General features: G+C 44.7%; 2 protein-coding genes and 1 long non-coding RNA gene across 3 annotated transcripts in view; all 3 read right to left on the bottom strand.

Moving 5' to 3' along the window:
- The window catches only part of FAM219B (family with sequence similarity 219 member B), a 186786-nt gene that overhangs the window by 135168 nt on the left and 24566 nt on the right, over positions 1–27052 (bottom strand). The gene's annotated exons all lie outside the window — the stretch shown is intronic.
- Positions 1–27052, bottom strand: part of LOC148129677 (uncharacterized) — a 112945-nt gene that overhangs the window by 31689 nt on the left and 54204 nt on the right. The gene's annotated exons all lie outside the window — the stretch shown is intronic.
- Positions 623–25651, bottom strand: SCAMP2 (secretory carrier membrane protein 2). Its single transcript, XM_087972558.1, has 9 exons — positions 25494–25651; positions 14598–14678; positions 13726–13815; positions 10111–10228; positions 9149–9277; positions 7095–7257; positions 6313–6414; positions 4165–4279; positions 623–2601 (listed from the first exon to the last, which is right to left on the bottom strand). Exons 1-9 carry the CDS (start codon positions 25548–25550, stop codon positions 2455–2457), a joined length of 1002 nt encoding a protein of 333 aa, XP_087828684.1. The 5' UTR covers positions 25551–25651; the 3' UTR covers positions 623–2454.

The raw sequence follows: 27052 nt of genomic DNA on the forward strand, positions 1-27052 counted from the left end.
GGGAGAGTTCTGGTTCCATGTTAGGCATGAAAGCCAGCTGGGAATCCAGCCCACCGAGCAGGATTGTATTTGTGGGGGAAATAAGAGGGAGGGAGGAGCATGGAGGTAGGTTTGCCACCTTGAATTATTGATAAAAACAATAATAAAAGTGAGATACAAACTCCCTCCTTCCCTGTGTTTTTGTGTGTGTGTGTGTCATGTGTCAAAGCCTGTTGTGCAAGCCCAGCCTCTGTCGTGTTTGTGACTGGGTGTGTCTTGTAAAGTCAGAAAATCGGACAGTGTGCAAACAGCCACTAAGATTGTCTGTCTGTCTCAGGATGCCCGGAAATGATTCCTTGAATCATTTCCTTTGGGAGCTGCCTCCAGAAATCGGTTTGCATTGCTTCCTGTTCATCTTTTGAAGGACACGCATCAAGATTTATCTGTCCCTATTTATCTGTATTTATTTCCTTGGTTCGTGTTTTATGTTCATACCTCTACTTGTTATCTTGTACATGTTTGACAAACAAATAAAATAAAAGAAACAAAGGTATCCAGCAACAGAAGGAGACAAGGCAATAAGAAAAACGCAAGAGCTCTGATGCTTAATGCCATTCAAAGGAACACACAATTTAAAGCAAAATACAGTTCTACTAAGTCTTGATATTTTTATTCTGCATTTAACCACAAAAGTTTGACATATACAATTTTTTTTTACAGGAACCAAAAAAAAAAAAAAAATTAGAGGTGGAAAATCCAAGAGGGGAAGATTTTTATTTTATTTTTTTTAAAAAATCTAATTTCCGCCATCATTATATATCTTCAAAGAATAACAATAATAATAATAAAGAGAGAGAGAGAGACAGAAACCAAGAGATACTTCCCTATGGGATGCGCTATGGTACATCCAACCTCAGAAAGGTTTGGAAACATCCGTGGTGGAAAAAAACAAACCAACCAACCCTAAACACCTATGTATTTGTGGGGAGGAGAGAAAGACACATAAGTTTACCTAAAGAAATAAAAAAAACAAGGGGGGGAAATGGTTAGTGGGACTGCAAATGCATCTGAGCCCTTTGAATGTTTCTCCTTCATCGGATTTATTAAAAGATACTTGTAAGATGTGCATCTTAGATCACTTAAATTAGGTCAATGGAAGTAACCAAAGAGCGCTTAGTGTTTTTGAGAGCTATATATCCCCAATTTCAAGTTGATCCATCGATCCAGCCTACCAGAAGAGGAGGGATCTAAAATTTTCTTTTTACACTGATTCGTTTTGCAGAGAACTCATAACGGGGCCTTTCGAGGAGAGGCCGAAAGTTTTTTTTAACGGCTGTCATTCAGCTTTGAATAAAAAAAGAGATTTTAAGATTTTGGAGGTAGCTGCCTGTCATCCATTCTGCTCCAAACAAGCCTTGGGTAAAACTCTGGTCTTTTTCTCTCCAAATTTTATTTTGAAACTAAAGGTGCCGGCAACTGTGGGGGGAAAAAATTCTGGTAAAAATCAGAGGAGGTGTTTCCATAGGCCTATTTTATTATTATTATTATTATTGAGAAACGGGAGCTTTTGCTAAAACGTGTTCCTTGAAGAAGTGTTTGCTTTGGCAGTTGCATTGAGGCTGGGCGAGGAGGGCAGAGGGACCAAAGCAGATATATGACAGCACTGAATAAAATCGAATTAGAAATAATTGTCTCCTTCATCTCAAGGTTTGCTGCACTGCTTCACCTGAAACCCCATCACCTCCTTTCAAAATCCAGGTTGCTAATGTTCAGGGGGCTTAATGTGACTGGGGAATAAATCTTTATGCTTCCCCAACCATCCAAAATTCCAACCCCCAGATAGGAAACCTGGTTTGCTTTGCTGGCTTTGGGGAGCCAGGAGTGTCTGCCACAAATTGTGCCTTTCGCATCTCCCAGAAAACATATACCAGGGGGGAAAAAAAAAAACAGCCCGTACTATACAGCTCATCCTACACTGGCGGTTAACGATCTTCAGCTCATTAAAAAATCATCAAAGGCAGCGGCCAGGAAGACAAAGGGAAGGAATTGTTCAGGGAGGCTTCCGGCGGGAGAGTCAAGAGTGCAAAAATCGCTTTTTTTCCCGCCCCGCAAACCGCCGGCCACAACGGAAGGAAAAGTGCAGGAAACACACACGTTTTCAGTAAAAAAACAAGATATGTATATTGGAAGGGAAGGAAGGAGGGAGGGAACGAAGAAGGAAAGAGGGAAGGGAGGAAAAAAAAAAAACAAAGAAAATCACACCAAAGGGTTTTAGGCACTCCTGAATTTTGCACTTTCCAACAAGACGCGGATGGAGAGACGGGGGGCGGGGGGGAAAGTTGGAGAGAAAACTTCCTGTGAGCTTCGTGGGAGTTAAGGCTGGCACCCAGGAAGGGGTGGGGTGGGGTGAAGACCACCTGAACGTGGGCGATCAGGTACCGTGAGGAACGGAAGCAGGCGCCTCGCTGGGGAAGCTCAGTTTCCCTGGAAAGCATTCTGAGTCGCCGCGGAAGCTGCTCCGCTAGCCGCCGTCTGAAAGTTCCTGTTGCTGAGGATGCCTTGGGAGAATTCTTCCTGGGCTCTCTGGAAGCTGGCGCCTGTCCGGCGATAGAGCGAGTGGACCTTTGGGAGGGGAGAAAGCGAAGGGAGCGTCACAGGCGGTTGCAAACTACGTGTCTCAGCGTCGGCCTTCGTACAGGTTCTGTATGAAGTACAGAAGTACTTTTGAAGTTTGGCTCGAGGCTCATGATGGAATTGGGGCGATCGCTGGAATCCTGACAGTGAGATGTTCAGGAAAAGCCCCGCCGGCAGGTCCAGGGCTGGCCCCGCTCAGCCCATTGTTCCATTGGATGAGACCACCAACCCCAGCGGCGCAAAATTGGCGGCACGCTGGCCATTTATGCAAATGTTGTACGGGTTGAATTACAGCCCTTCATTGAGCAAGAGTTTAAAGTTAGGGTGCTCCTCATGTTTGACAGCGGTGGCAGCATCGCCATGGCCAATTTTGTTCAACAAACCCATGGATTAGCGCTGATGATGTTACCTAGCTGGGTCATGAAATGTCTGCATGAAAACAAGCAAGCTCAGAGAGCACCAAGGACCCCATTTGTCCTCCTATTCTTCCTCCTCTTTCTCTTCTCTAAAAAACACCTCCCTTCTAGGACTGATGATGTTATCCAGTTTGGGTAATGAAATGTCTGCAAGAAAGCAACCAAGCTCAGAGTCCCACAGTCTTCCTATACTACTTCTTCCTCTCCCATTTCTTCCTCCTCCTCCTCCTCTCCAAAAACCCACCTCCCTTCTAGCACTGCTGATGTTATCTATCTGGGTCATGAAACGTCTGCAAGAAAGCCACCAAGCTCAGAGAGCACCAAGGACCCCTCATGTCAACCCTGAGCTGCAAATATTCTCCTTTATTGGCACCATGGCTTGGTACCACAAGTGAACCACTCATGGGGCAAACATCCACCCAGGCATGACAAAAAACATTATAGAAGCATACGAGTAGTCCTTGGACTTACAACAGTTCGTTTAGTGACCATTCGAAGTTTCCCTCCCCCCCTCACCCCATGGGAAAAGGAGAAGGAAGGAAGGCCACTCGAAGACCCATATGGAGATAACTGCAGGGTTCTAGACAGGAGTGGGATTCAAATTTTTAACAACCGGTTCCGTGGGCATGGCTTAGGTGGTCATGTGACTGGGTGGACATGGCTTGGTGGACATGTGACTGGCTGGGTGTGGCCAATTCAATATCACTCACATCGAGGCCCGCATCTCCTCGCCTGGCCTCTCATGACTGTGGGGATGCAGCAACAGTCGTAAGTGTGAAAAAGGGTCATAAGTCACATTTTTCAGTGCCATTGTAACTTTGAATGGTCCCTCCACACAAGCAAAGTACCAGCAAAGGAGGGGGGAAAAAACTCCAGAGAGGTTCCTGAGACAGGAAGTCTAGTCCTGCCAAGAATGTAATAAGGGTTAGTGGAGAGGCAGTTTCTGTCAGCAACACCAGAATGTTTCCTTCCTGCCTTCCTTACAGGATTAGCCCAGTAATTTCTTCTAACAACCGGTTCTCCGAACTGCTTAGAATGTTAACAACCGGTTCCAGAGAATAGATGCGAACCTGTAGAATCCCAACCCTGGTTCTAGACCCCTGTCAATCACTTGTCCTTTCGCAAGGCCACTCACTCGTTTCAGCAGGAAGAGGGAGAGCACGGCGCAGGTCGTGAAGAACATGGCTACCACCACCATGATAATCTTCACAGCCAGGTTTTGGGTCGCGGAGAAGGCAAAAATCCAGCCGCTGGAAGAAGAAAAGAAAAAGAAAAAGGAAGAGGGGAATATTGAATGAGTAGGAATTCAGATTGCCCCTGGGAAGGGAGAATCAAAGACTCCAGAGACAGGAGGCCAGCTGTATGAAAGACCCTGGCAGGTTCCTCTAAAGAGCTCCCTGGAAAAACATGAACCAATGTCTCTTCTGCTGCAGAATTTGCTCCACAGAGGCCTGTTTGGCCTAAAGGTGTCGTGCTTTCCACAGGTAGCAGCCAGGAATAAATGTCTACAAGTGGTGAATGCTCCAACGGTGTTTAAGAAGAGATTGGACAAGCCTTTGTCTGCTATTGTATACGGATTCCTGCCTGAGCAGGGGATTGGACTACAACAGTGGTGGCCAACCGGTGGGCCGGGGACCACTGATGGTCTGCGAGAAAATTTTGGTGGTCTGCAGAGAAATGTCACCCCCAAAGCCATTAATCCAGGCTGCGCGGGAACACAAGGCTGCGCCACCCACATGGCCGGTGGGAACACAAGGCTTCCGTCGCTTGCATTGCAAACAACACGAGGTAATGAGGGGAGGGGGGAAAGGGCGGAGGGGGGGGAACTTGACCCACTCGCCTGGCCTGGCCACCGGGCTGCTTCTTTCCGCTTCTTTCTTCTTCTGCTTTTGGCTGCACGCAAGGAAAGCAGCCGAAGTCTTTCTTTCTCTCCCCCAAACTCCGCCAGAAATGAGTCTTTGGGACCCTGCAAGGCCTCCTGCTCCAAGAGGCTGCGCCAGCAAAGAATCATTTCTGGCAGCATTTGAGGGAAAGAAAGAAAGACTTCTGCTGCTTTTCTTGCATAAAGCCAAAAGTCTCTCCTTCTCTCTCTCTCTCCCCCTGAGAATGGAGGGGGGGAGAGGAAGAGTGAGAGGGAGGGAAAGAGTGGGAGACAGGGAGGGAGAGGAAAGGGAGAGAGGGAGAGAGAGAGGGAGAGAGAAGAAGGTGAGAGAGGGGAGAGAAAGAGAGAGGGAAAGAGTGGGAGACAGGGGGGAGAGGGAGAGAGGAAAGGGAGAGAGGAGAGAGAGAGGGAAGAGAGAGAAGGAGGAGAAGAGTGGGAGACGGAGGGAGAGGAGAGAGTAAAGGGAGAGAGGGAGAGAGAGAGGGAAGAGAGGAAGAGAGAGGGAGGGGGAAAGAATGGGGGAGAGAAAGAGGGAGGGAGGAGAGAACGGGAGATAGAGAGGTAAGAGAGTGAGTGGAAGAAGGGGATGGAGAGGGAGGGACAGGAAGAGAGAGAGAAGGAGAAGGTGACAGAGGGAGAAAGGGAGAGGGGGAGAGGAAGAGAGAGAGGGAGGGAAAGAGTGGGAGATGGAGGGAGAGGAGAGAGTAAAGGGAGAGAGGGAGAGAGAGAGAGAGGGAAGAGAGGAAGAGAGGGAGGGGGAAAGAGAAAGGAGCAAAGGGAGAGAGGTAGAGGGAAAGAATGGGGGAGAGAAAGAGGGAGGGAGGAGAGAACGGGAGATAGAGAGGTAAGAGAGTGAGTGGAAGAAGGGGATGGAGAGGGAGGGACAGGAAGAGAGAGAGAAGGAGAAGGTGACGGAGAAAGGGAGAGGAAGAGAGAGAGGGAGGGAAAGAGAGAGGGAAAGGGCGGGGGAGAGAGAAGGGAGAGGGGAAAGAGGGAGAGAGAGAGAGGAGAAGGTGAGAGGGAGAAAGGGGGAGAGAAAGAGAGAGAGGGAGGGAAAGAGAGAAGGAAAAAGAGTGGGAGACAGGGAGGGAGAGAGGAGAGGGAGAAGGGCGGAGAAAGAGAGAGAGAAGTGCGCCGACCATTCACGCATCAGAAAACATGCAAGGGGAGGCGAGCACAGCACAGGTGGGATGCGTTAGAAAAAGTTAGAAATACAGGCCTTTTAGGTGGAGTTAGAGGTGCTTCAGCTGGGATCTGTGGAAGCCGCAGATCAGGAGGAGAAAAAAAACACAGAAGAGGCTTTAGAAAAAGGGGACCCCCCCAAGGCAGCAGCTCTCTTCCGTCCGCTAGCAGAAGAGCCTGCTCTGTCCATCAGGGCTTCGGGATGGCCACGAGGCTTACCTGCTCCCCCAGTTAGGGATACCAACAGCCTGGACGATGTGGGCGATTATTTGGCAGAAAAATATGAAGAAGAAGACAAAGAAACTGAAGGAGCTGTCAGACCTGTGGAAGAGACAGAGAGAGAGAGAGTCAAGCCAGGGGCTGTCCCAACCGTGTTCTGACCTCAGTCTTCCCCAAAAAGCACTTAAACCGGCTCTTTGTCCCGGCAAAACCATTTTTATTAAATGAAGGTGAATTTCTGGCATTCGCATTCAGCCAACGGCCTGGCAAACAGCCTTTCAAGGGTGTAATTAGGAGCACGGGCCTTCTCTAGCTTGGAGAGCTGCCAAGTAAATATTTCCAAACGCAGTGCTGACAAGGAAGGACTCGGCACAGTGTCTCTGAGATGCCCAGACAGATCTTCCCACTGCGGCAACGAACAAATTGTTTCCTGCAAAAGCCCCCTCCCCTTTTAATCCCTATGTGAGGGGCCATGCACCGCTTACCTGTGGCTTTACTCCCACATCAACCCTTAGTTCATAATTGTCCTTTTCTTTTGGCAGTTCTGTGCATGCGCACACTGGGAACAGGCTCCAGCTGCTCTTCGGCCTCACTGCTGTCCGACTCCGAAGGCAGCTGATAACTCCAGGACTGGCCCAGGTTCTTCCCCAACCTCCTCACTGTGTGACTCTGCTGCCAGCTCCGCTAGCCGCCGGCGGGCCACAACAGATGGATCATTCCACCGATGGCTCCTTTAAACACGAGGTGCCACCCCTGCCCTCCGGGAGGGACGTGGTACTCACCTGAAAGCCTTGTAAACTGGCCGATACCAGCAGAGGAAGGCGCAGGGGGTGAACAAGACGAGCCATAAGATGGACAGGCCGAAATCTGATCCCGTGGTGGTGGGTTCCACTGTGAATACTGCCAGGCAGGCGAGGAAGTTTAACAGCAAGGTGACCGAGTGAACTGGCCAGGCGAGAACAAGAGAAAAAAAAAAATCAGCGAAAAAGCTTTGCTGAAGACCCCAACTGCGGGAGGGGATTTCCTCGAGGCCGTGAGCACGACAAATAGGGATGCTCTTGTCACCGCAAAGGATGTTAAATTCTGGAGTGGTCACACGCTCTGTGCTTTGCACAGACAGGATTAAAGGACTGTTTTATTTGAAGAGGGAGTCTCGACCAACTTCTTTCAGTCATACCTCCGTTCGATGAACCAGGTTGTCCAAAAGGGTCCCTCATACACACCCCGTGCTACTCGGGACCCTTAGCTCATTCTGCAAAACACCTTCTCAACTGTTACTGGTTAAACTGGATAACCATTTGTCTGAAATGTTTCTTGCCTAAGCAGGGGATTGGATTAGAAGATCTCTAAAGTCCCTTCCAGCTCTTTGTTATTCTATTCTAAATCTTGGTTAAACCAATTAAAAGTGAAACTCTTTTGTGCTACTCCTAATCCAGAGGGCAATGAGACTCCACTTTACGCACAGTTTAAGGAGAGTGTCATGCCCCTGATGGAATCTGATTCTGAGGGGGAGGTTGAGCAGCTGACAGGGAGTGGGAGTGTGGCTCCGGTGGCTGTGGAAGAAACTGGGGAAGGGCACAGAGGCAGACCCTGGCCCACCCACCCTGCATCCTAGGGCACGCAGGGAGGAACTTAGAAAGGAGCAACGTGGGTTATGGGGGTTACGGGGAGAAAAGGGTCCTGATTCCATTCATTAGCTGCAGCTGGGAAAACAGGATTTAAAAAAGGGTGTTTGCGCACAGCACTCTGGTGGAAGCAAAGCGTGAATTATCTTTGTTTGTCAAGTCTTATCTGGGTTCTGGCATCCTCCCAACTGTATGTGTTTTGTTATCTTTTGAAGTCTGCAATTCCTTATCCTGCCCTGTCTCGTTAATTGCTGCAGCGTGGTTTATGTTGGTTTTTATTTATAATTTAGATGTACTTTGGGTTTGGACAGAATTTCTTCCCTTTCTTGGAAGAGTTTTTTTCTCCAGCCGATGATAACGGGACATTGGAGGCCAAGTTGGAGGCATTAAAGGGACTTTACCTACTTTTGTGACTTGGTTGCTTTTGTGCCACGCCCCTTTGGGTCATCACAGAGAGGTTCATTTTGGAACCAAATCCACTTTTATGGACCTCTGGAGAATACAGAGGTGCTTCCCTCTTCAGTTTTTAAAATCTTAATGGCATCATAATATTAATGCCTGTGCTTTTAATAGGAACCTATGCTTCTCCCCTTAACCTTCTTCCTCCACCCACGTGGCAGAAGGGACTCCTTGCCAGCTGCCACCTTACTCTTGCTTGTGCTTTGCTATCATGTGGTAACAGTCTACCACGAACTCTGGGGAGGATGGATGGGAGGCAGAACACTTGTGGGGGGAAACGAAAGTAAATGCTGTTATCTCCCTGAGATGCTACCTCAAGATCACCCGGCTGGGTGAAGATAGCAGCTGCATGCCAACCTACGTTTGAACTGACCGCTGTGAAAACAAACTTGTTTGAACCTGATTGGTTTGGGAGGGGGTGGAAGTCAGCAATGGGAAACAGTTATGGGAGGGGCAAGTTAAACGTCGGGAATGTTTGGCGCGCAATTCTCGGGTTCTGGCTATGCTTGACTGTGATAACCTTCAACTTCTAATAAAACTAGACCTTTCCCAACGAACGGAGCTAAGGATCATTTTTAGTTAGAGGTTCAAGTTGTGGTGGAAATGGAAATTGGCAACATCGACCGTGCACCTCCAATTGGTTCTTTTTTACCTTTTTTTAAAAAAAAAAAATTAAACAAAAATATTTCTCGATGTTTTCATTATCTCGGAGAAAGCTCCCAGGCCTCTTTCGATTCCCTCCTTTTACTCACACATCCACAGGTAATACATCATTTTGCAAACGTGCTGATAGTCTGCTGGGATCTCCGCAGAGAAATCTTGATAGAAGCAAGGCTTGATGGGGCAAATCTTTGGGAGCGGGGGCCAGTTGTTCTGTTTTGCTGGAGTGGAGAAAAGAGAACACATTCTAGGAAGGGCTTCCACCACAGTGCCGGAATCTGGAAGCCTGCCCTGAGGAGCGGGGTTGGAGTAGATGTCTTCCTCATTTATTATTTGGGGGAGGGGGTGAGCATTAAAGAGCAGAGAGCAGAGTAGAGTTCAGACCAGAAACGTTCTTGCTGGGAATTATTAACGAGAAACACAGTAAACGAACAATATATTTAATGATATATATAATAACAGTGGCGAGATTGGTGTATGCCCAAAACTGGAAGAAGGAAGATACCCCTACAGAAAGTGAAATAATAAGGAAAATATTAGTCAGGGCAGATGGACAGATTAACTTTAGAAATCAAAGATAAGGGTGAGACAGAGTATTATGAAGCCTGGAGTAAAATGTGTCCATGGCTAGTCAAGGAAAGAGTTGACGCTTTGTAGGAATGAAAGTTAAAGTTCTGTAAACCAAACAGCATCCTTGCTCCAAGAGGCTGTGCCGGCATGACAACTCTCACAAAGACTCGTTTCTGGTGGAGTTTGGGAGAGAGAAAGAAAGACTTCTGCTGCTTTCCTTGCATGAAGCCAAAAGTCTCTCTCCCTCTCTCTCTCCCCCTGAGAACGGAACTGGAGACGGTGTCCTGCGATCCCAAATGAAGAATGATTGATCAGTACCAAAATGGGGTGGGGGGAATTTTCCTGCAGATTTTTTTGGGGGTGATTTTCCCCAGGGTCTCTGGTCCGTGGGATTTAAAATGAGGAGTTTCCCTGAGGTCCAAAAGGTTGGCGACCCCTGGACTAGAAGACCTCCAAGGTCCCTTCCAACGCTGTTATTACTCACTGTCAAAGCCAGCTGCGCTGTTCTGCAGTTCACGCTCCTTTCTGTCCAATTCTGCAGCTTTCCTTTCTAATTCTTCTTGCTGCTTCAGGAGCCCAGCCTGCGCTGCTGAGGCCATAGACTGAAGGTGGGGAGAAGCAATAAAAACGATTAGAAAAGGGGAGGGGAGGGTTAAGGTAAATTCTAGGGGGTGGGTAGGGGGTGCTAGTGAAAGGCCCTGTACCTATCATCATTTTGGAGTGGAGGTTGTTTTGCTTTCTAGTCTTTTAAAACGGCTTTTTTTTTTCTTTCGGACTTGGCCATTTTTAAGATGTGTGGACTTCAAGTCCCAGAATCCTCCTGGCTGAGGAGTTAAAAGTCTACGCATCTTAAAATGGCCAAGTTTGGAAAATGGTGCCTCGAAAGCATTCAGGCAGTTTGCAAATCCAGCATTTTCGCTCCAACGCAGCCTTTTAATAATTTACTCTTAATTCTTGGTTTTATCTGGCTCTTCTGATTGACGTATTGCAATTTTATAAGATTTTTAGACCTTTTTTTCCCCACTGTGAATTAACTCTGTGAGGGAGATGGGTAGTGTTTACATTTAATAAACAAATTAATAATAAATGGGGGCACCGTTAAATACTTAAATTTTATGGATTTTGGAAGAATTTGGTTATCTGTTTCAAGGTTTCTCCAAGGAGCCAGTGGAAGCCAACCTTTAAAAAACAAACAAACCACCCTCCAGACTCTCAAAATGCATTGCCATCTACGGTTTTGCGATCAGCTTTCTAGAAAATTGTGCATCCCTGAAATAAAAAAAGAATTTCAGAAGTGCAGATAGAAGAACTTCTTCAACTCTCTCTCCCTTGAGGGACAAATACATCCCCATCTCTCTTTCTGCTTTCCCAGGTCCTTGTTCCAAACAGCATCAGGAAAGGACTAATAACTCAGAAGAGAAATGGGTTTTAATGATCAGAAGGAATAAAAATCATAAAGCAGGATCCCTTTGGGGAGAAGTTGATTACAACTGGTAGTCCTGAATTTCCAACCTTTTGTTTAGGGACTGTTGGAAGTTAACAATGGCACAGAAAACAGTGGCTTATGACCATTTTCACACTTACGACCACTGGGCGAATGACTCATATTTATGACGGTTGCAATGCTCCAGGGTCATGGCGACCTTCTGGCGAGCAAAGTCAAGCCCGATTTGCTTTAACGCCTGGGCGACTCACCTAAAAAACGGTAGTGATTCGCTTAACGACCGTGGCCAACCTCACGTAAATAAGCATCTCACGGAACGATGGAACTTTTTGAGCTCCATTTGCGGTCGTAAGCAGGGGTGGGATTCAAAAATCCCAACGATCGTTTTGTTGGTTGGGCGTGGCCTACCAGAATTTCTGGGAGGGTTGATTTTTTTTTGTCTTTCCCAGAGTCCGGAGGCTTCCCTCAGGCTTCTGGGGGGACAGAAACAGCCTCCCCTGGAGTCCAGAGGCCCTCTGGAAGCAGGAAAGTGACCCATTTCAAGAGCCATTTGTGTGGGCATGGGAGCCCCAGCCGAAATCACCTGCGCTGCGCATGCGTGCGACTCCCAGCTGATTTTCGGCCTGTTTGAGGCCTTTTTGAGGGAAGCCACAGCAGCCTTGGGAGGCCGAAAAACGGGCCTTCCGGAAATACCAGACGTGACGAAACAGACCCGTTTTTCGGCCTCCAAAGGCTGCAGAGGCTTCCCTTGAGCCTCTGGGAGGGTGAAAATGGCCTCCCTCGGGCTCCAGAGGCTGAAAACGGGCACTTCCGGTATTTCTGGAAGGCCCATTTTTCGGCCTCTCGAGGGTGCAGAGGCCTCCGGGAGGGTGAAAATGGCCTCAAATGGGCCAAAAATCATCTGGGAGGTGCGCGCATGCACAGTGCAAGTAAGGGGGCGGGGCATTGCATTGTGGGTGCTAGCTTTTGGCACATCGCAACAAAAAGGTTCGCCATTACTAGTAACTACTGGTTCGGCGAACCAGATGTAAATTTAACAACCGGTTCTCTCGAACCGTCCCGAACCGGCTGAATCCCACTCCTGGTCGTTTAAGTTGAGGCAGCCCTGTAAACTTCCTTTTGAGGAAGGGATGCGAGGTTCTACTGGTGGCATTTGCTGCCCTGCGCGTTTTACCTGCCGGCGAGTCTGACCGCTGCTGTCCTCTAGCAACTTCTGCCTCTCTGAACTTTCTGAACTTGCCGAGATGAATTTGGGAGTCAGGTACTTGCCGGCCTGTCTAAGCAGCAGCTGCAACACACCAACTAGGCTTGTTCTAAGCTCACGGGACGGGCCTGATCTGCTAACTCCTGCAACTGAGTTAACTCGCCCTCGAAACAGGTTAGACAAGTGAGGCAAGGGAAGAAGAGGAGAAACTGCACACGGGAAAAATACAGCACCGGGAACATACTTAAACGCATCTCTTTCCTCATCCAAGGGTAGAAAATTAAATATTCCTCACCATTTCATGTGTTCTTTGGAGGAAGGGATTTAAGCAACGTCACTGTCATCCGTGGACAGACGGATCACTGTGAGTCCCAAAGGTGCTTTTTTTTTTTTCTTTTTGAACAGGCAAATGGACTTTCTGCTTTTCCTTTTGAAGACGTTTCGCTTCTCATCCAGGGAGCTTTTCAGCTCTGACTGGAGGGTGGGGAGGGTGGAAGTCATAGAAGCGAAACGTCTTGGGGGAAAAAAACCCCAGAAAGTCCATTTGGCTCTTTGGGGGAAGCACCTTTGGGACAATCATGACCCGAGAATCTCCGTAGACATGGATTCTTGTGAGGTTTTGCAAACCTTTTTTTTTTTTTTTTTTGAGGTCATTATTATTATTATTAGGAGGAGATATTGTAAAACAGGCAAAAAAAGAGAATTATTTGTAGCTCAGGGCTGACATGAAAGGTCCTTGGTGCTCTCTGAGCTTGGTGGTTTTTCTTGTAGACCTTTCATGACCCAACTAGGTAACAGCATCAGTGCTAGAAGGGAGTGGGGTTAGAGGGATGACATTATCCGGTTTGGGAAGGAAACTACCAAGCTCAGAGAGCACCAAGGACCCCCGGAGGCAAAAGAGAGAAACGAAGAATGAAGTAAGGGAAACAAAAGAAAATTTCAGCAAAGCTCCTTCAGTGGCCAGCACAGTTCTAAAATTAGAGAGGGGTTTGGCAGGAAATATTCCAAGTTAGTCAAGTGATATAAAAGGGAGAGCGGCAGCGGATTGATTTAATCCACCCTGGTCACATGTCACATTAATCTTCTTCCTCTTGGCCCTCCTCCAGATGTGCAGAGACCACACCCCCCAGAATCCTTTGAGCAAGCAAGCTAGCTATGAACCTTGGGAGTTGGAATCCCAACCTAACTGGACGAGGGGAGTGGCAAGGAGAATTCCAGATTAAATATCCAGAATACAAGCTTGTTTCCTCTTCCTTATGAGCAGAGGGGGGGAAACCCTCAAAATGCACGGAAAAAGATATTAAGGTATCTTTTCCAGAGGATTACCACCCGGATCAGCACGACATGGGCCTATTATGGGATAGCCCTAGGCCCTAGGATATGGGATGAAGTCCTGCAAGGACAGACTCTAATAATGCAAGGAGTATATGGGGAGGGGGAGGGGGTCACACCTGTGGGGTGGGCTCCACTGAGGTCTGAAGTACGGCAGGCTGAGAGGCACCCGCAGGCTGTGTTGCTGGGATGGTGTGAGCAGCATTTGTCTAAAGGATGAGAGGAAAATATTATTATTATCTGTGAAATTTGTCTGCCACCCCTGCAGGGTGTCTCTCGAGGCGTCTTACAACTTCAAAGTAAAACTGTACGTAAGCATGTATGTAAAATTGCAATAAAAATACAGGTTATAACTAAAACTTAAAAGACGGGGAGGAAGGGAGCAGATATCAGATAAGTGGGAGATAAGAGATAAGACAACCAGCCCCTCATTATTTATTTAAAAAAAAAAACCATATTATGTAGCTGATTGTTGGGGGCAACAATCAGCTGAATCTGTAAACCGCTTAGAGAAGGCTGGAAAGTACTATGAAGCGGTATATAAGTCTAAGAGCTATTGCTATCTTCCTTCCTTCCTTCCTTCCTTCCTTCCTTCCTTCCCTTCCCTTCCCTTCCCTTCCCTTCCCTTCCTATTAGAATGCAGCATTGCAGGCAAACTCTGCCCACAGTCTGGAGTTCGATCTTGACTGGCCCAAGGTTGACTCAGCCTTCCATCCTTCCAAAATTGGTAAAAGGAGGACCCAGATTGTTGGGGGGGGCAAGAGGCTGACTCTGTGCTTAGAGATGTCTGGAAAGCACTGTGAAGTGGCATATAAGTCTAAGCGCAATTTCTATTTCAACCAACTTTGGGCAGCTCCCCACCAAGCGTTTAAAAGAACATATAAAACCACTGAAAGCTACATAGGACATAGCTGCAGAGCATCGAAGAATATTCCCTACAGGGATCCCACCATGGTGGGTCATTGAAGGCTGTCTCTACCCCTGAACTTACTTGCCGAGAACTGTCCGAGAAGGGATTGAATTCATCCAGGTTACCTTGGTTCGCGTTGGCCAGCTGAGTGACCGAAGGATCCTGGAAGACAAGAAGACGAGAGGAGGAGGAGGAGGAATATTAATAGTTTCCCTGGAACATGACAGGGGTGTATGTTTAATTTGAGACGAGGTTCTTGGGCCCGTTCTGTTTACAGTCTAGACTGATGTTTCTCGACCTTGTGAATTTTAAGATGGCGGGGAATTCTGGGAGTAGACGTCCATGCTTCTTAAAAGTTGCCAAGTTTGGAAAACATTTCCTTGAAAGCATTCAGGCATTCTGCAGACCCAGCCTTTTAACATTTAAATTGTCAAGAAACTCCCCCCTAACCATGATGGCTAAGAACCGATGGCAGTTTCCTGCGCTCCCAAGTGGGCAATTATAAACCCTAAAAACAAGGTTAGTCCCCCAAAATGAAGAAAATTCTTAATTTCAAATTCCAAATCCGAATTCCACCAAATGTAGCCACATCTATTTTGTGGCCCGCAACTCTCCCACTGTAAAGGGGGCTACCAAAATGTTGCATCTCCCCGTTGCAAAGCCGCAACAAAACAACCCCCATCACAGCTTAGCTGGATTGGTGGTGAACTTTGCAAAAAACTCTGTTTAATGGATAACTTCGGGCAAAGAGTCCAAGTGCTGACACTCCCGCCCTGAGCAATGTTGTTATACAACTTTGTGAATCACTTTTGCAGGTAAGGAGGCTGGAAAACCAGTACAGGTAATCCTCAAGTTACAACCACAACTGAGCCCAAAAATTTAGGATGCTCAGTGAGTTGTTTGTTACATGAATTTGGCTCCATTGTACGATCCTTTCTTGCCACTGTTTGTTAAGGGAATCTCTGTGGTTGTTAAATTGAATAACTCGGTTGTTAGGTGGGCAAAACTCGCCTAATGAATGTCTCGCTTAACAGCATAAATTTTGGGCTCTATTGTAGTCGTAAGTTGAGGAACTGCTGGTACCCACAAAACAGTCCGTTTTTAAAGGATTATATTTTTCTTTGCTGATTGTCTGGACCAAGAAGATCACTGTTTCCTTTTGAGAAAGTTAAAGAAAAGTTTGTTTCAAACTTTAACAAAAAAATTTAAAAGAGGGAAAGAGCTCAATAATAGCAAAACATGGCTTTCATGACTTGAACTACCTAATGGAATATTAAAAAAAAAAAAAAGCAATTAAGACACTAGATTCTGCTTCAAGTACCCACAAAATTTAATATCATAGGAGAAGCAGCATCACGGAACAGGCTGAACAAACCTGAAAGTCTGCTGAGTGATTGGCAGCTTTATTGAAATGACAGAATCTTGGCTTTATAAAAAAGGAAGAGAGGCGGCTTGCGAATTGCATCACTTCATTTTGTCGCCCTAGGCTTGCCTAAGTGGGAAAGTTGGACTTCCTGAACAGGGTAGAATAGGGGAAGCAGCCTAGTGCATGGACACCAAAACAGCTGGACAATGTTCTTAGTGGCCAGAGCAAGTTTGGGGGAAAATATAAGTATAAATATTATGTGTGCAAGGGCTAAATTGATTAATAAGATATAAAGGCATGGATCTCTGTAATGGTAGTTTATTACTCTGACGATGTCAGCAGAGGCTGACAAAAGCTTAGTAAGTATAATAAATATAATTTTAGTTCCGGAGATCGCAAGATGTCTGTTTCTTCTCTTACAAGTATACCTGGAACTCTTATTTTAAGAATTGTTTCTTTCTTTTCTTTTTCTTCTTTCTTTCTTTCTTTCTTTCTTTCTTTCTTTCTTTCTTTCTTTCTTTTCCTTTCTTTCTTTTCCTTTCTTTCTTTCTTCTTTCCTTCCTTCCTTCCTTCCTTCCTTCCTTCCTTCCTTCCTTCCTTCCTTCCTTCCTTTCTCTTTCCTTCCTTCCTTCCTTTCCTTTCCTTCCTTCCTTCCTTTCCTTTCCTTCTCTTTCTTTCTTTCTTTCTTTTTTCTTTTTCTTTCTTTCTTTCGTTTTCTTTCTCTCTCTCCCTCTCCCTCTCCCTCTCTCTTTTTGTCAGGTGTCCACCCTTGGCAACCTGAAGACTTCCAACTCTCAGAATTCCCCAGCCAGCTGTTCTTTGTGAAGCCTTCAGCTATGCTGGCTGGGGAATTCTGGGAGTTGGAAGTCCACAAAATCCTAAAGTTGCCAAAGTTAGAGACCCCTGATCTAGCCGCGTTGTGTGTCACCGAGACTTTCCTTACAAGGCTCGGGAATTATTCCGTTATGTGTTACAAAACCTACGCACACCGGCAGAACAAATCAGCCTGTCCCACATTGCCACGCCCAGTTCAAGAAAACAAAACTCCAGCTGCCACCTCCTTTGACAAACAAAGATACAACTCCAAGATAATCCATATATATTTAGAATACTTTATTGACCAAGTGGGATTGGACACACCAGTCTTGGTGTAAATGCTCTCAGTATACATAAAATAAAAAAAATACATTCATCAAGAGTCAAGAATCATCAGGTAAAACACTTAATCATAGTCATAGGGTACAATAAGCAATCAAATCACACTAGGAAACAGTCCATATAAATCGTAAGGATACAAGCGACAAAGTTACAGTCATACAGTCACAAGTGGGAGGGGAGAGGTAATGAGGAGTGATGAGTAATAGTAATGCAGACTTTGTAAAGTGTTGAGGGAATTATTTGTTTAGCAGAATTATGGCGTTGGGGAAAAAACTGTCCTTGTGTCTAGTTGTTCTGGTGTGCAGCGCTCTTTAGCGTCATTTTGAGGGAAGGAGTTGACAGTTTATGTCCAGGATGTGAGGGGTCTGTAGATATTTTCACAGCCCTCTTTTTGACTTGTGCAGGATACAGGTCCTCGATGGAAGGCAGGTTGGTAGTAATTGTTTTTTCTGCAGTCCTAATTATCCTCTGGAGTCTGTGTCTGTCCTGTTGGGTTGCAGAACCAAACCAGTCAATTATAGAGATGCAGATGACAGACTCAATCATTCCTCTGTAGAATTGTATGAGCAGCTCCTTGGGCAGTTTGAGATTCCTGAGTTGGCGTAGAAAGAACATTCTTTGATGTGCTTTTTGATGATGTTTTTTCATATAATAAAATCCATATATATAAATTAAGATTCAAGTGGTCTTTCTAGAAATGGGAAAAACTCCCCGAGGGGAATTACTCACCACCAAGCAGCTCTGGAGGCAACAAGGACTTAACAACGTCAGGATTTAAAAAGTTAGAGAGTTAAAAAAAAGGGACGCATGGCGATACAAGGTGGCAACACATCAATCAACACGCCGTCGTTGTGTGAAGCCAGCAAATTCAAGGCGTTTTGTTTTGAGATTAAGATGGGCTCTGCCAGGCATGGCTGCAATAGCTGGCTCAGCCCAACGGCTTGCTTTCTGGGGACAGGGATATGTTCTGTCAATCAACAGATTGGCATTGCCAAAAAGGAAAAAAAAGAAGGAACTGTTTATTCACTGGCGATTGTGCAAACGGAGGGCCTGTCTTTGGCCCAGAGTCAAGATGCCTTTGGGAACACAGAAATGGGTGGAATACAGTGGTGGGATTCAAATGTTTTTTACTACTGGTTCTGTGGGCGTGGCTTGGTGGGCATGGTGTGGCTTGGTGGGGCAGGGGAAAGATACTGCAAAATCCCCCTTCGCTCCCCACTCCACTAACATGCTTTCCAGCTCCGTTCTCTTGTGCAGGGCAACCAAAAAGCCAGCCGATCAGCTGGGACTCAATGGGAGGCAGAGAAGAGATGGGTTTGGCGGGGCCAGTCAGAGGCCATCACTAAAGGCTTTGAATAGAATAGAATAGAATAGAATAGAATAGAATAGAATTCTTTCTTGGCCAAGTGTGATTAGACACACAAGGAATTTGTCTTGGTGCAAATGCTCTCAGTGTACATAAAAGAAAAGATACATTCGTCAAGAGTCAAGAATCATCAGGTACAACACTTAATGATAGCTATAGGGTAGAATAAGAATGGAATGGAATGGAATGGAATGGAATGGAATAGAATAGAATAGAATAGAACAGAATAGAACAGAACAGAATAGAATAGAATTCAATTCTTTATTGGACAAGTGTGATTGGACACACAAGGAATTTGTCTTTGGTGCAAATGCTCTCAGTGTACATAAAAATAAAAAAATACATTCATCAAGCATCATAAAGTTTCAACACTTAATGATAATCATAGGATACTAATAAGCAATCAAATCATACTAGGGAACAATAAAAAATATAATTTGCAAAGATACAAGTAACATGGTTATAGTCATAAGTTGGAAGAGATAGGTAATAGGAAGGATGAGAAGAACAATAGTATTTCAAAGGGTTTTAAGAAGAGACTATTGTGCTATTTTTCGTAAAAACTGGTGTCACAAATTATGAATTGTGCAGGAGTAACTGGACCAAGCAACAGTTAAAAACCTACAGGCTAATCTCAGAAGTAAAGCAACAAGAAAAGATTAAATTAAGATTAAATAAGAAAAGAATTCAAGCAGATCCGTGCTTCTCAAAGAATCACTAAACTTTCCAATGGTAAAATCAGTGCCAAAGGCCATCTCATTAAATACAAGGTTTCCAACGTCCTAAATGCATGTTTATTTTTTATTTTTTAACAAAAACCATAACTAAAAGATCCTAAGCCTTGTACCAAAAGTTACAAAAGTATCTTCCCAGCAGCTCGCAACCCTAGAGTAACAGGTACAATATTTCAGAAGCAGAAAGGCTACAGACGTGAAAATATCTGCGGAGATAACATTAGCTATATTAATAAAAATTTCTTCAGCAACTTATTGTCAGAACCCTCGTCTCGAGTGCCTTAGTTAGCAATTCTCGCATCTTGTCACGAGGAAGCAAAGTGAATGGATTAAGAAAAGTGTTACAAACAAATTCTGCAAGACAAAAACTGACACTTTGAAAGTGACGTTCAAACAAAAGAATCTTTTCTCCCCCCAAAACAATAAAACTAAAGTTGTTTCTTCCAAGGTTGGAGTAACTTTCCAAGAGAGCGTTAAAGCAGAAGTAGGAAGACGCGGGAACCACCCTATATTATCTAATGTAAAGGAATTTAGAGATGACCTTGGAGAAGATATGAAAGAGCAATTGAGGAAGGAAATGGAAAAGAGGTTACAGAGTCCAGAAATTGAAAGAATTGTGAGAAAGGAGACAAAAATGACCCTTTAAAATTTTAAAATTAAAATCAATAAAAAAAACCTTTTTTTTTTAAAAAAAATGACCCTGCCTTGATTTAGTATAAGATTTTAGAATAGAATAGCAGAGTTGGGACCTTGGAGGTCTTCTAGTCCAACCCCCTGCCTAGGCAGGAAATGCTACACTACTTCAGACAAACGGTTATCCAATCTCTTTTTCAAAACTTCCAGTGTTGGAGCAGTCACAACTTCTGGATGCGAGTTGTTCCACTGATTAAATGTTCGAACAGTCAGGAAATTCCTCCTTAGTTCTAGGTTGCTTCTCTCCTTGATTAGTTTCCATCCGTTGCTTCTTGTCCTGTCTTTAGGTGCTTTGGAGAATAGCTTGACTCCCTCTTCTTTGGGGCAGCCCCTGAGATATTGGAAGGCTGCTATCACGTCTCCCCTAGTCCTTCTTTTCACTAGACTAGACATACCCAATTCCAGTAACCGTTCTTTATATGTTTTATCTTCCAGTCCCCTAATCATCTTGGTTGCTCTTCTCTGCACTCTTTCTAGAGTCTCAACATCCTTTTTTACATTGTGGCAACCAGCACTGGATGCGGTATTCCAAGTGTGGCCTTACCGAGGCCTGTTAAAGTGATATTATTTACAAAGTCTGCACTACTCTTACTGCTAATCTTCTCATAACTCCTTATCGCCCATCCGCTCCCATTTGTGACTGTATGACTGTAACTTTGTCGCTTGTATCCTAACAATTTTTATTGACTGTTTCCTAGTATGATTTGATTGCTTATTGTACCCTATGACTATCATTAAGTGTTGTACCTGATGATTCTTGACTCTTGATGAATGTATCTTTTCTTTGATGTCCACTGAGAGCATTTGCACTAAGACAAATTCCTTGTATGTCCAACCACACTTGGCCAATAAAGAATTCTATTCTATTCTATTCTATTCTATTCTATTCTATTCTATTCTATTCTATTCTATACTCTTGATGAATGTATCTTTTCTATTTTCTTGTGTCCAACCACATGGCCAATAAAGAATTCTATTCTATTCTATTCTATTTTTATTGTACCCTATGACTATCATTACGCGTTGTACTTGATGACTCTTGATGAATGTATCTTTTCTTTGATGTACACTGAGAGCATTTGCACCAAGACAAATTCCTTGTGTGTCCAACCACACTTGGCCAATAAAGAATTCTATTCTATTCTATTCTATTCTATTCTATTCTATTCTATTCTACTCTACTCTACTCTACTCTATTCTTATTATATCCTATGACTATCATTAAGTGTTGTACTTGATGACTCTTGACTCAGTTTTGACCGTTTTTCGTACTTACGGCCACTGCAACATCCCCAGGGACACAAAATCAAAATTCAGATGTTGGGTAACTGATTCGCATTTATGACGGTTGCACTGTCCCATGTGTGTGTGTGTGTGTGTGTGTGTGTGTGTATGAGACGTGATTCCCCTTTTGGGGAGCTTCTGACCAGCGAAGCCAACAGGGAAGCTGGATGATTTGCTTAACAACTGGGTGGCTAGCTTAACACCAGCCGTGTGTCAGGACTCCAACAAATTCACCCTCATTCCAATCAAAAGCCTCTAGCCGCATCTCAGAGAAAAGAAAATTTATTAGAAGTGGCCATGTTGGCGTTGGCTGGATGCAGCTGATACTAAAATACATCATTCATTTCCCCCTTGACCCTGGTCTTCCCCCCACCCCTTGGATGTATATTCTCCAATGGGACACATCCATAGCCAAGAGTCATCAATCAGGCTCTCCAGTAATATTCTTGCCAACTTTGGGCTGCCAGGGCGATTATCTAGGCACCTGAGGAATGCACTGTTTCCCCCACTCCCTTTCTGCTGGCAGCTAAAATGACCAAAGAAGTACCTTCTTAGTTGACACTGTGATTTACAACTGTGGCAAGAAAGGTCATAAAACAGGGCAAAACTGACTTCACAAATGTCTCACTTAGCAACAGAAATGTTGGGCTCAATTGGGGGTTGTAAGACGAGGACTACCTGTCTATAGGATCCTACAACAATAAAGTAGCATTCCTGGCATCATCGTCGTGTCCATTTCTTGAGCTGGCCTACCTCAAACAGCTGCCCAGATGCACAGAGACAATCACACTATCGCACAAAGATCCTGATAAATCTTGCGTTCGCGGCCCACTTTCTTCATGTTCCAAAATGGGAGTAATTTTATTTAATCCTCATCCCAAATCCATAAATTAAGCTAACTTAGGGGGGAAAAGGCAAGAGAAACTGAACAGGAAATTCCTACTCCTCTTAGGTCTAAATAAATTTGCAATGAAGGATTAAAAACTTTAAATAATAGTTTCTGGCGTAGGTTCTGTTCCATTGTTAGGGACTTGGAATGACAAACTTCAAAGCCCTTGCAGCAAAATCCAGGCTTTTCAGCAGAATTATGAGGAAAGCGACAGGAAATGTGTCTTAAAAGCTGCAAAATCAAATAAAAGAGCAGATGAAATCTCTGCCAGATTATGAACAATAACACTCCTTACAGCAGAGATTCAGCGAGTAGTCATATTTAGCAAACATATATATGCCTTGCATTTGAAAGGTCACAAGCAGGGCATTAAAAAAAGATGAAAAAAACACTTTGAAAAATAGGGCAGGAAATATCTTAGCAAAGGGGAGCAAACAGCAGCAAAATCTTGCTGAGGTACAGCAGCACAACCCCAAAACCTAGCTGATATTTCAAGAAAATCATTGCCGACGTGGCTCTGCTCATACATAGCTTGCTGAATAGTTATTTACTCCGATCAGGGAACCTCAAACAGCAGATCAGAAGCGTTCTCTACAATCCTTGTTTAGTATTCACTTCCAAGAACAACTATCATTTTTATGTTGTTATATTATCTATATACGAGGAAACAACATTTCCCTACTGGAGAAATGAACGTCTTGAAACAAATCTGACTAATCTATTTAGCACAATCATGTTTACATTTTGATCTCTTTTTTTTCCTCCTCTCCATCTTTCATCAAGAAGTTGGCAGTACAATTAAACCCCCTTCCTTTTAAGGCTTCAACTTCAACACACACACACACCCTTGGTTTAACGCAACGCACTACACTACCGTAAGCTAAAGCAGATATGGGTAGTTTGTGGCTTACAGTAATACAGGAACCAAGCGATCGTGTTAAAGCACAAAATGGCTTATTTGTTCCAGTGTATTATGTGAAGAGAAGCAACTATGTTTTATTCCTTTTTTGTAGTGGACAAAAAAGCTCTACAGAGAATCATTAAAACTGCCCAGAATATCATTGGGCTCCAGATACCAGCCCTGGACGGCATCTTTGCATCTTGCTGTCACACAACATTCTCAGAGACTCTTCCCATCCTGCTCACAATCTTTGTGAACCTTCTGGCAGAAGATACAGAATAATTAAAACTCGGACCATGCGTTTTCTGAATAGTTTTTATTCCAGAACTAAATTGCACTTGACAGTGAACTTAAGGACCACCATCAGTGAGCTGTTGGACAGTATTACTTGGTCTGTTGTGTGGATGCTTGTGTGTTTTTAGGTGGGTGGGGAGGTGTTTGGGGATTGTAATGTGTGTGTGCATGTTGAGTCTGGTCTCTGGGTGTTATGTGAATTTTATTGTATGTATGCTGTGTATATGCTACGTACAATGACAATAAACAATTCAATTCAGGGTTAAGCATGTTGCATGGATCAGAGCTAGAGAGCAGGAAACTGTCTAAATTAGCTGAAGCCACAATGAATGTTGGGGACAAACACATTTCTTGCTTAAATTGAGCTGATTGCAATTTATTTATATGTTGTATTTCTATCGTGATGGGTTGAACACGACTTCACAACTAACAACAAGAAGATTTCTATCTCACAGAGAGAGTCTGGGCAGCATACATAATAAAACAAAATACACAAAAACACGTATGTAGAAAAACATTTAAACCACACTTTAAAGAAAAAAAAATGATGGCAAATGTAGCGTGCAAAAGAGAACCATCATACAACTGTCTAACCGGCTCCTCACGATCACGGGTTTCCCCAAATTTGTTGACAAATATTTTCAGGACATTCTGGAAAGTTAACGGGGTTGGAACCAGCCTCACCTTGGGGGGAAATGAAGTTTTTCACACGGTGGGGACTAGGGAAGAAAAAGCTTTCCTCCTGGCTCTTAAATTTTACCACAATACCCATAAATGCTGTTTTGGCTGTAAGAGACTGACATGGCTACTTCTTTGGAGAAATCAGTTCAGGTCTTCCCAACTTGGCAACCTGGACATCAATAATTTCCAGAATTCTTCAACCAGTTATGTTGGCTGAGGAATTCTGGGAATTGAAGTTCCACAAAAGTGGCCAAGGCTGGAGTCCCTGCCCTGGGTTAAGGAAATAGTCACATTTTATTCAGTAAAAACCAGCATATTTTACCTTTTCTTGGGGGAGGGAGGAGAAAACGTTACTTATTTCCTTGTATTTATCTATGAAATGCATAAGCCGCCCATCTCAATGTTGAGCAACCCTGAATGGCTCACAACACTGTAAATCGTGTTTCGCCTCTAGTTTTTGGGCCCTGTGGAGGGAAGGGCAGCTTGGGTAGGAGGAGGGAAACCAAAGCTCAGATCCAGACTTAACCCAGCTGATCTTTGCTCATTATTGGCCACTATTCCTACCATTACTTTCCCCACCTTTTAAGGAAGTGAAATCTAAAGGTGAAGTACAAAAAAAAAAAAAAAAACAATAAAGGGAAAAAAAAGTAAAATGACATTAGATGACGTAAGTCTGATTAATGTGGTAATTTTTATTTGTATCGGTATTGTTTTTGTATCAAAATGAATGACACTCAGACTCCCACACATTGTCCATGAAATGATATGGATGGATGTTTAAAAATGAAAAAAAAAACTTTACGAAAAGAAAAAAGCAAAAAAGCTCAGAAGCTGAAAAAGGGCCACAAAATTGGGGTGCCAGCTGACAAAAACAGACCACCCCCTCCAACCCAGACCCACAAATCCCTGTGGAACCCCTTCTCCCCCCACCCAGAATTCCCAGCCCAGGGGCGATTGGGAACGATGGGGGTTGTAGTCTTAAACCTACTCATGGGGGCGGGAGTACCAGGTGGGGCATGGGAGGGTGCCTTCCAGGTCCCATGGGAGGGGGGTCAGGTTACTTCATCGCCCCTCCCGGCTCAGAATTCCCAGCCCAGGGGTGGTTGGGGACGATGAGGGTTGTAGTTCTAGCCTACTCATGGGGCAGGGAGTACCAGGTGGGGCATGGGGGGGGTGTGCCTTGCTAGGTCGGATTGTGGGGGGGGTCAGGTTACTTCACTGCCCCCTCCCCAGGGGCAGTTGGGGACGATGGGGGTTGTAGTCCTAAACTTACTTATGGGGCGGGGAGCACCAGGTGAGGTATGGGTGTGTGTGCCTTGCCAAGGCCCCATGGGGGGGAGAGGGGTCAGGTTACTTCACTGCCCCCTCCCCGACCCAGAATTCCCGGCCCAGAGGCGGTTGGGGACGATGGGGGTTGTAGTCCTAAACCTACTTATGGGGGGAAATGACTTGCCAGACCCCACGAAGGGGGTCAGGTTACTTCATTGCCTCTTCCCCCATGAAGTATAGTTGCCTACCCCCCCCCCAATTAAAGTGAGGCCTACCCTCTCCCTACTCGCCCCTAAAGTGGGGGGGGGGTTGGGGGGAGACCCGAAGCTCGGCCTGGCTTACCTGGAAGGGATTGACGTCCACGGGATCCGCGAAGGGGTTCGCGTCGAAGGCCGACATGGCCGCTTTTTAAATTCTTTTTCTTCCTCGCCCGCCACCCGGGACGAAGACCCCGCCGCACCTGTTCTCACCCCGGTCCGCTTCCTGCCCCCCTAGAAACCACACACACTTCCGGGAGAAGGCTGGTTTCCGCCCCCACCTTCGGACTCCCGGCCGCGCCTGCGCAGTGCCGCCCGGAGGGCGAGGCGCCCGTTCTTTTTTTTTTTTGCACGTGACAAGGTTAAGCCCCGCCCCGTTCACCCCCCTCACCTTGTGATCTCATCGGCTGGGCGGAGGAGGAGGAGGAGGAGCGAGGCAAGAAGGACGCGCATGCGTAAAATTGACTTAAAAAAAAAAAAAGATGTGTGTTTTGGTCTCCCTTTGCCTTCCGGGAGGAAGATGCTGAGGAGGGGAATACATTGTGAGCATGCGCACGCTTTGTGAGCATGCGCACGGCAGAAAGGTCTAGTTCGTTACCGTATTCTATGGTGTAATAGCGCTGGTGTTTATTTTTTTTAAAATGTGGCGCTCTGATTGAATTATAGTCCCTTAATCGTATTGTTCAAATTACTTGAAGAACAGTTCGGTGTTATAAGAAAAATAAATTAGTAAAACAGAAATAAAATAAATTAGGCTTGTTCCGCAAGAGATTTCAAATTTCAAATAGTTTCTATAACAGCCATATGGTCATTATTATTTTCAATAATAATAATAATATTTCAATAATAATGCGCTTTAATCTCAACCTCCTTTCTGTCATTGTTTTATTTATTTAAAGCATTTATGCTTCCACCTCACAGGTTTTGGAGGACAGGAAAGAATCATCTTCCTTTTTTTTCTTAATAAAATGGTGAATAAACTTACAATACGTAACTAATAAAATAGCCAGATTTAATTGACTAACCCTGATTTCATTTCCATGCCAAATGAGAAACTAACCACGGGGACACAGCCATATAACAGAGCTGAATTATCACAGTGGCTGTTGCTTTGGTTACGGGCATAAGAAATTTTGAACTTTTGGAGATGAGAATTACCAATAATCAATATATACCCAGCTTGAAATGGGATAAAATTCTAGTTCCAGATGTCTTAAAACTCTCATCAAATGATTGTTATTCCAGAATTACAAATTCCAAGACAAATTCCTTGTGTGTCCAATCACACTTGGCCAATTAAAAATTCTTATTCTATTATGGAGTTTCTGCATCACAATAAAGGCATGAAATAGAACAAAAAAGACAACAGCTAATATTTTATCACAATCCTTTATTTTCCTTTGATCAAGAAACATTCCTACATGTCCTTCCTTATTAAAAAAGCAAAACCCAGCCAGCTCTTAACTGGGAATCTTCAGACAACATTTCTAAGAAAATGTTTTCATATTTTTAAAAAATTGTATTCAGAGCTTTATTAATCAGAGATATTACAAAATATGTATTTGTCAAGCTTGGCCACTTCAAGGTGGGTGGATTTCAACTCCCAGAATTCCCCAGCCAGCCAGTCAGCCAGCGGGAATTGTG

Source organism: Notechis scutatus, chromosome 11, assembly GCF_049901735.1.
Source record: "Notechis scutatus isolate UNSWTSFEM ecotype Mainland chromosome 11, rNotScu1.2, whole genome shotgun sequence".
NCBI lineage: Eukaryota > Metazoa > Chordata > Lepidosauria > Squamata > Elapidae > Notechis > Notechis scutatus.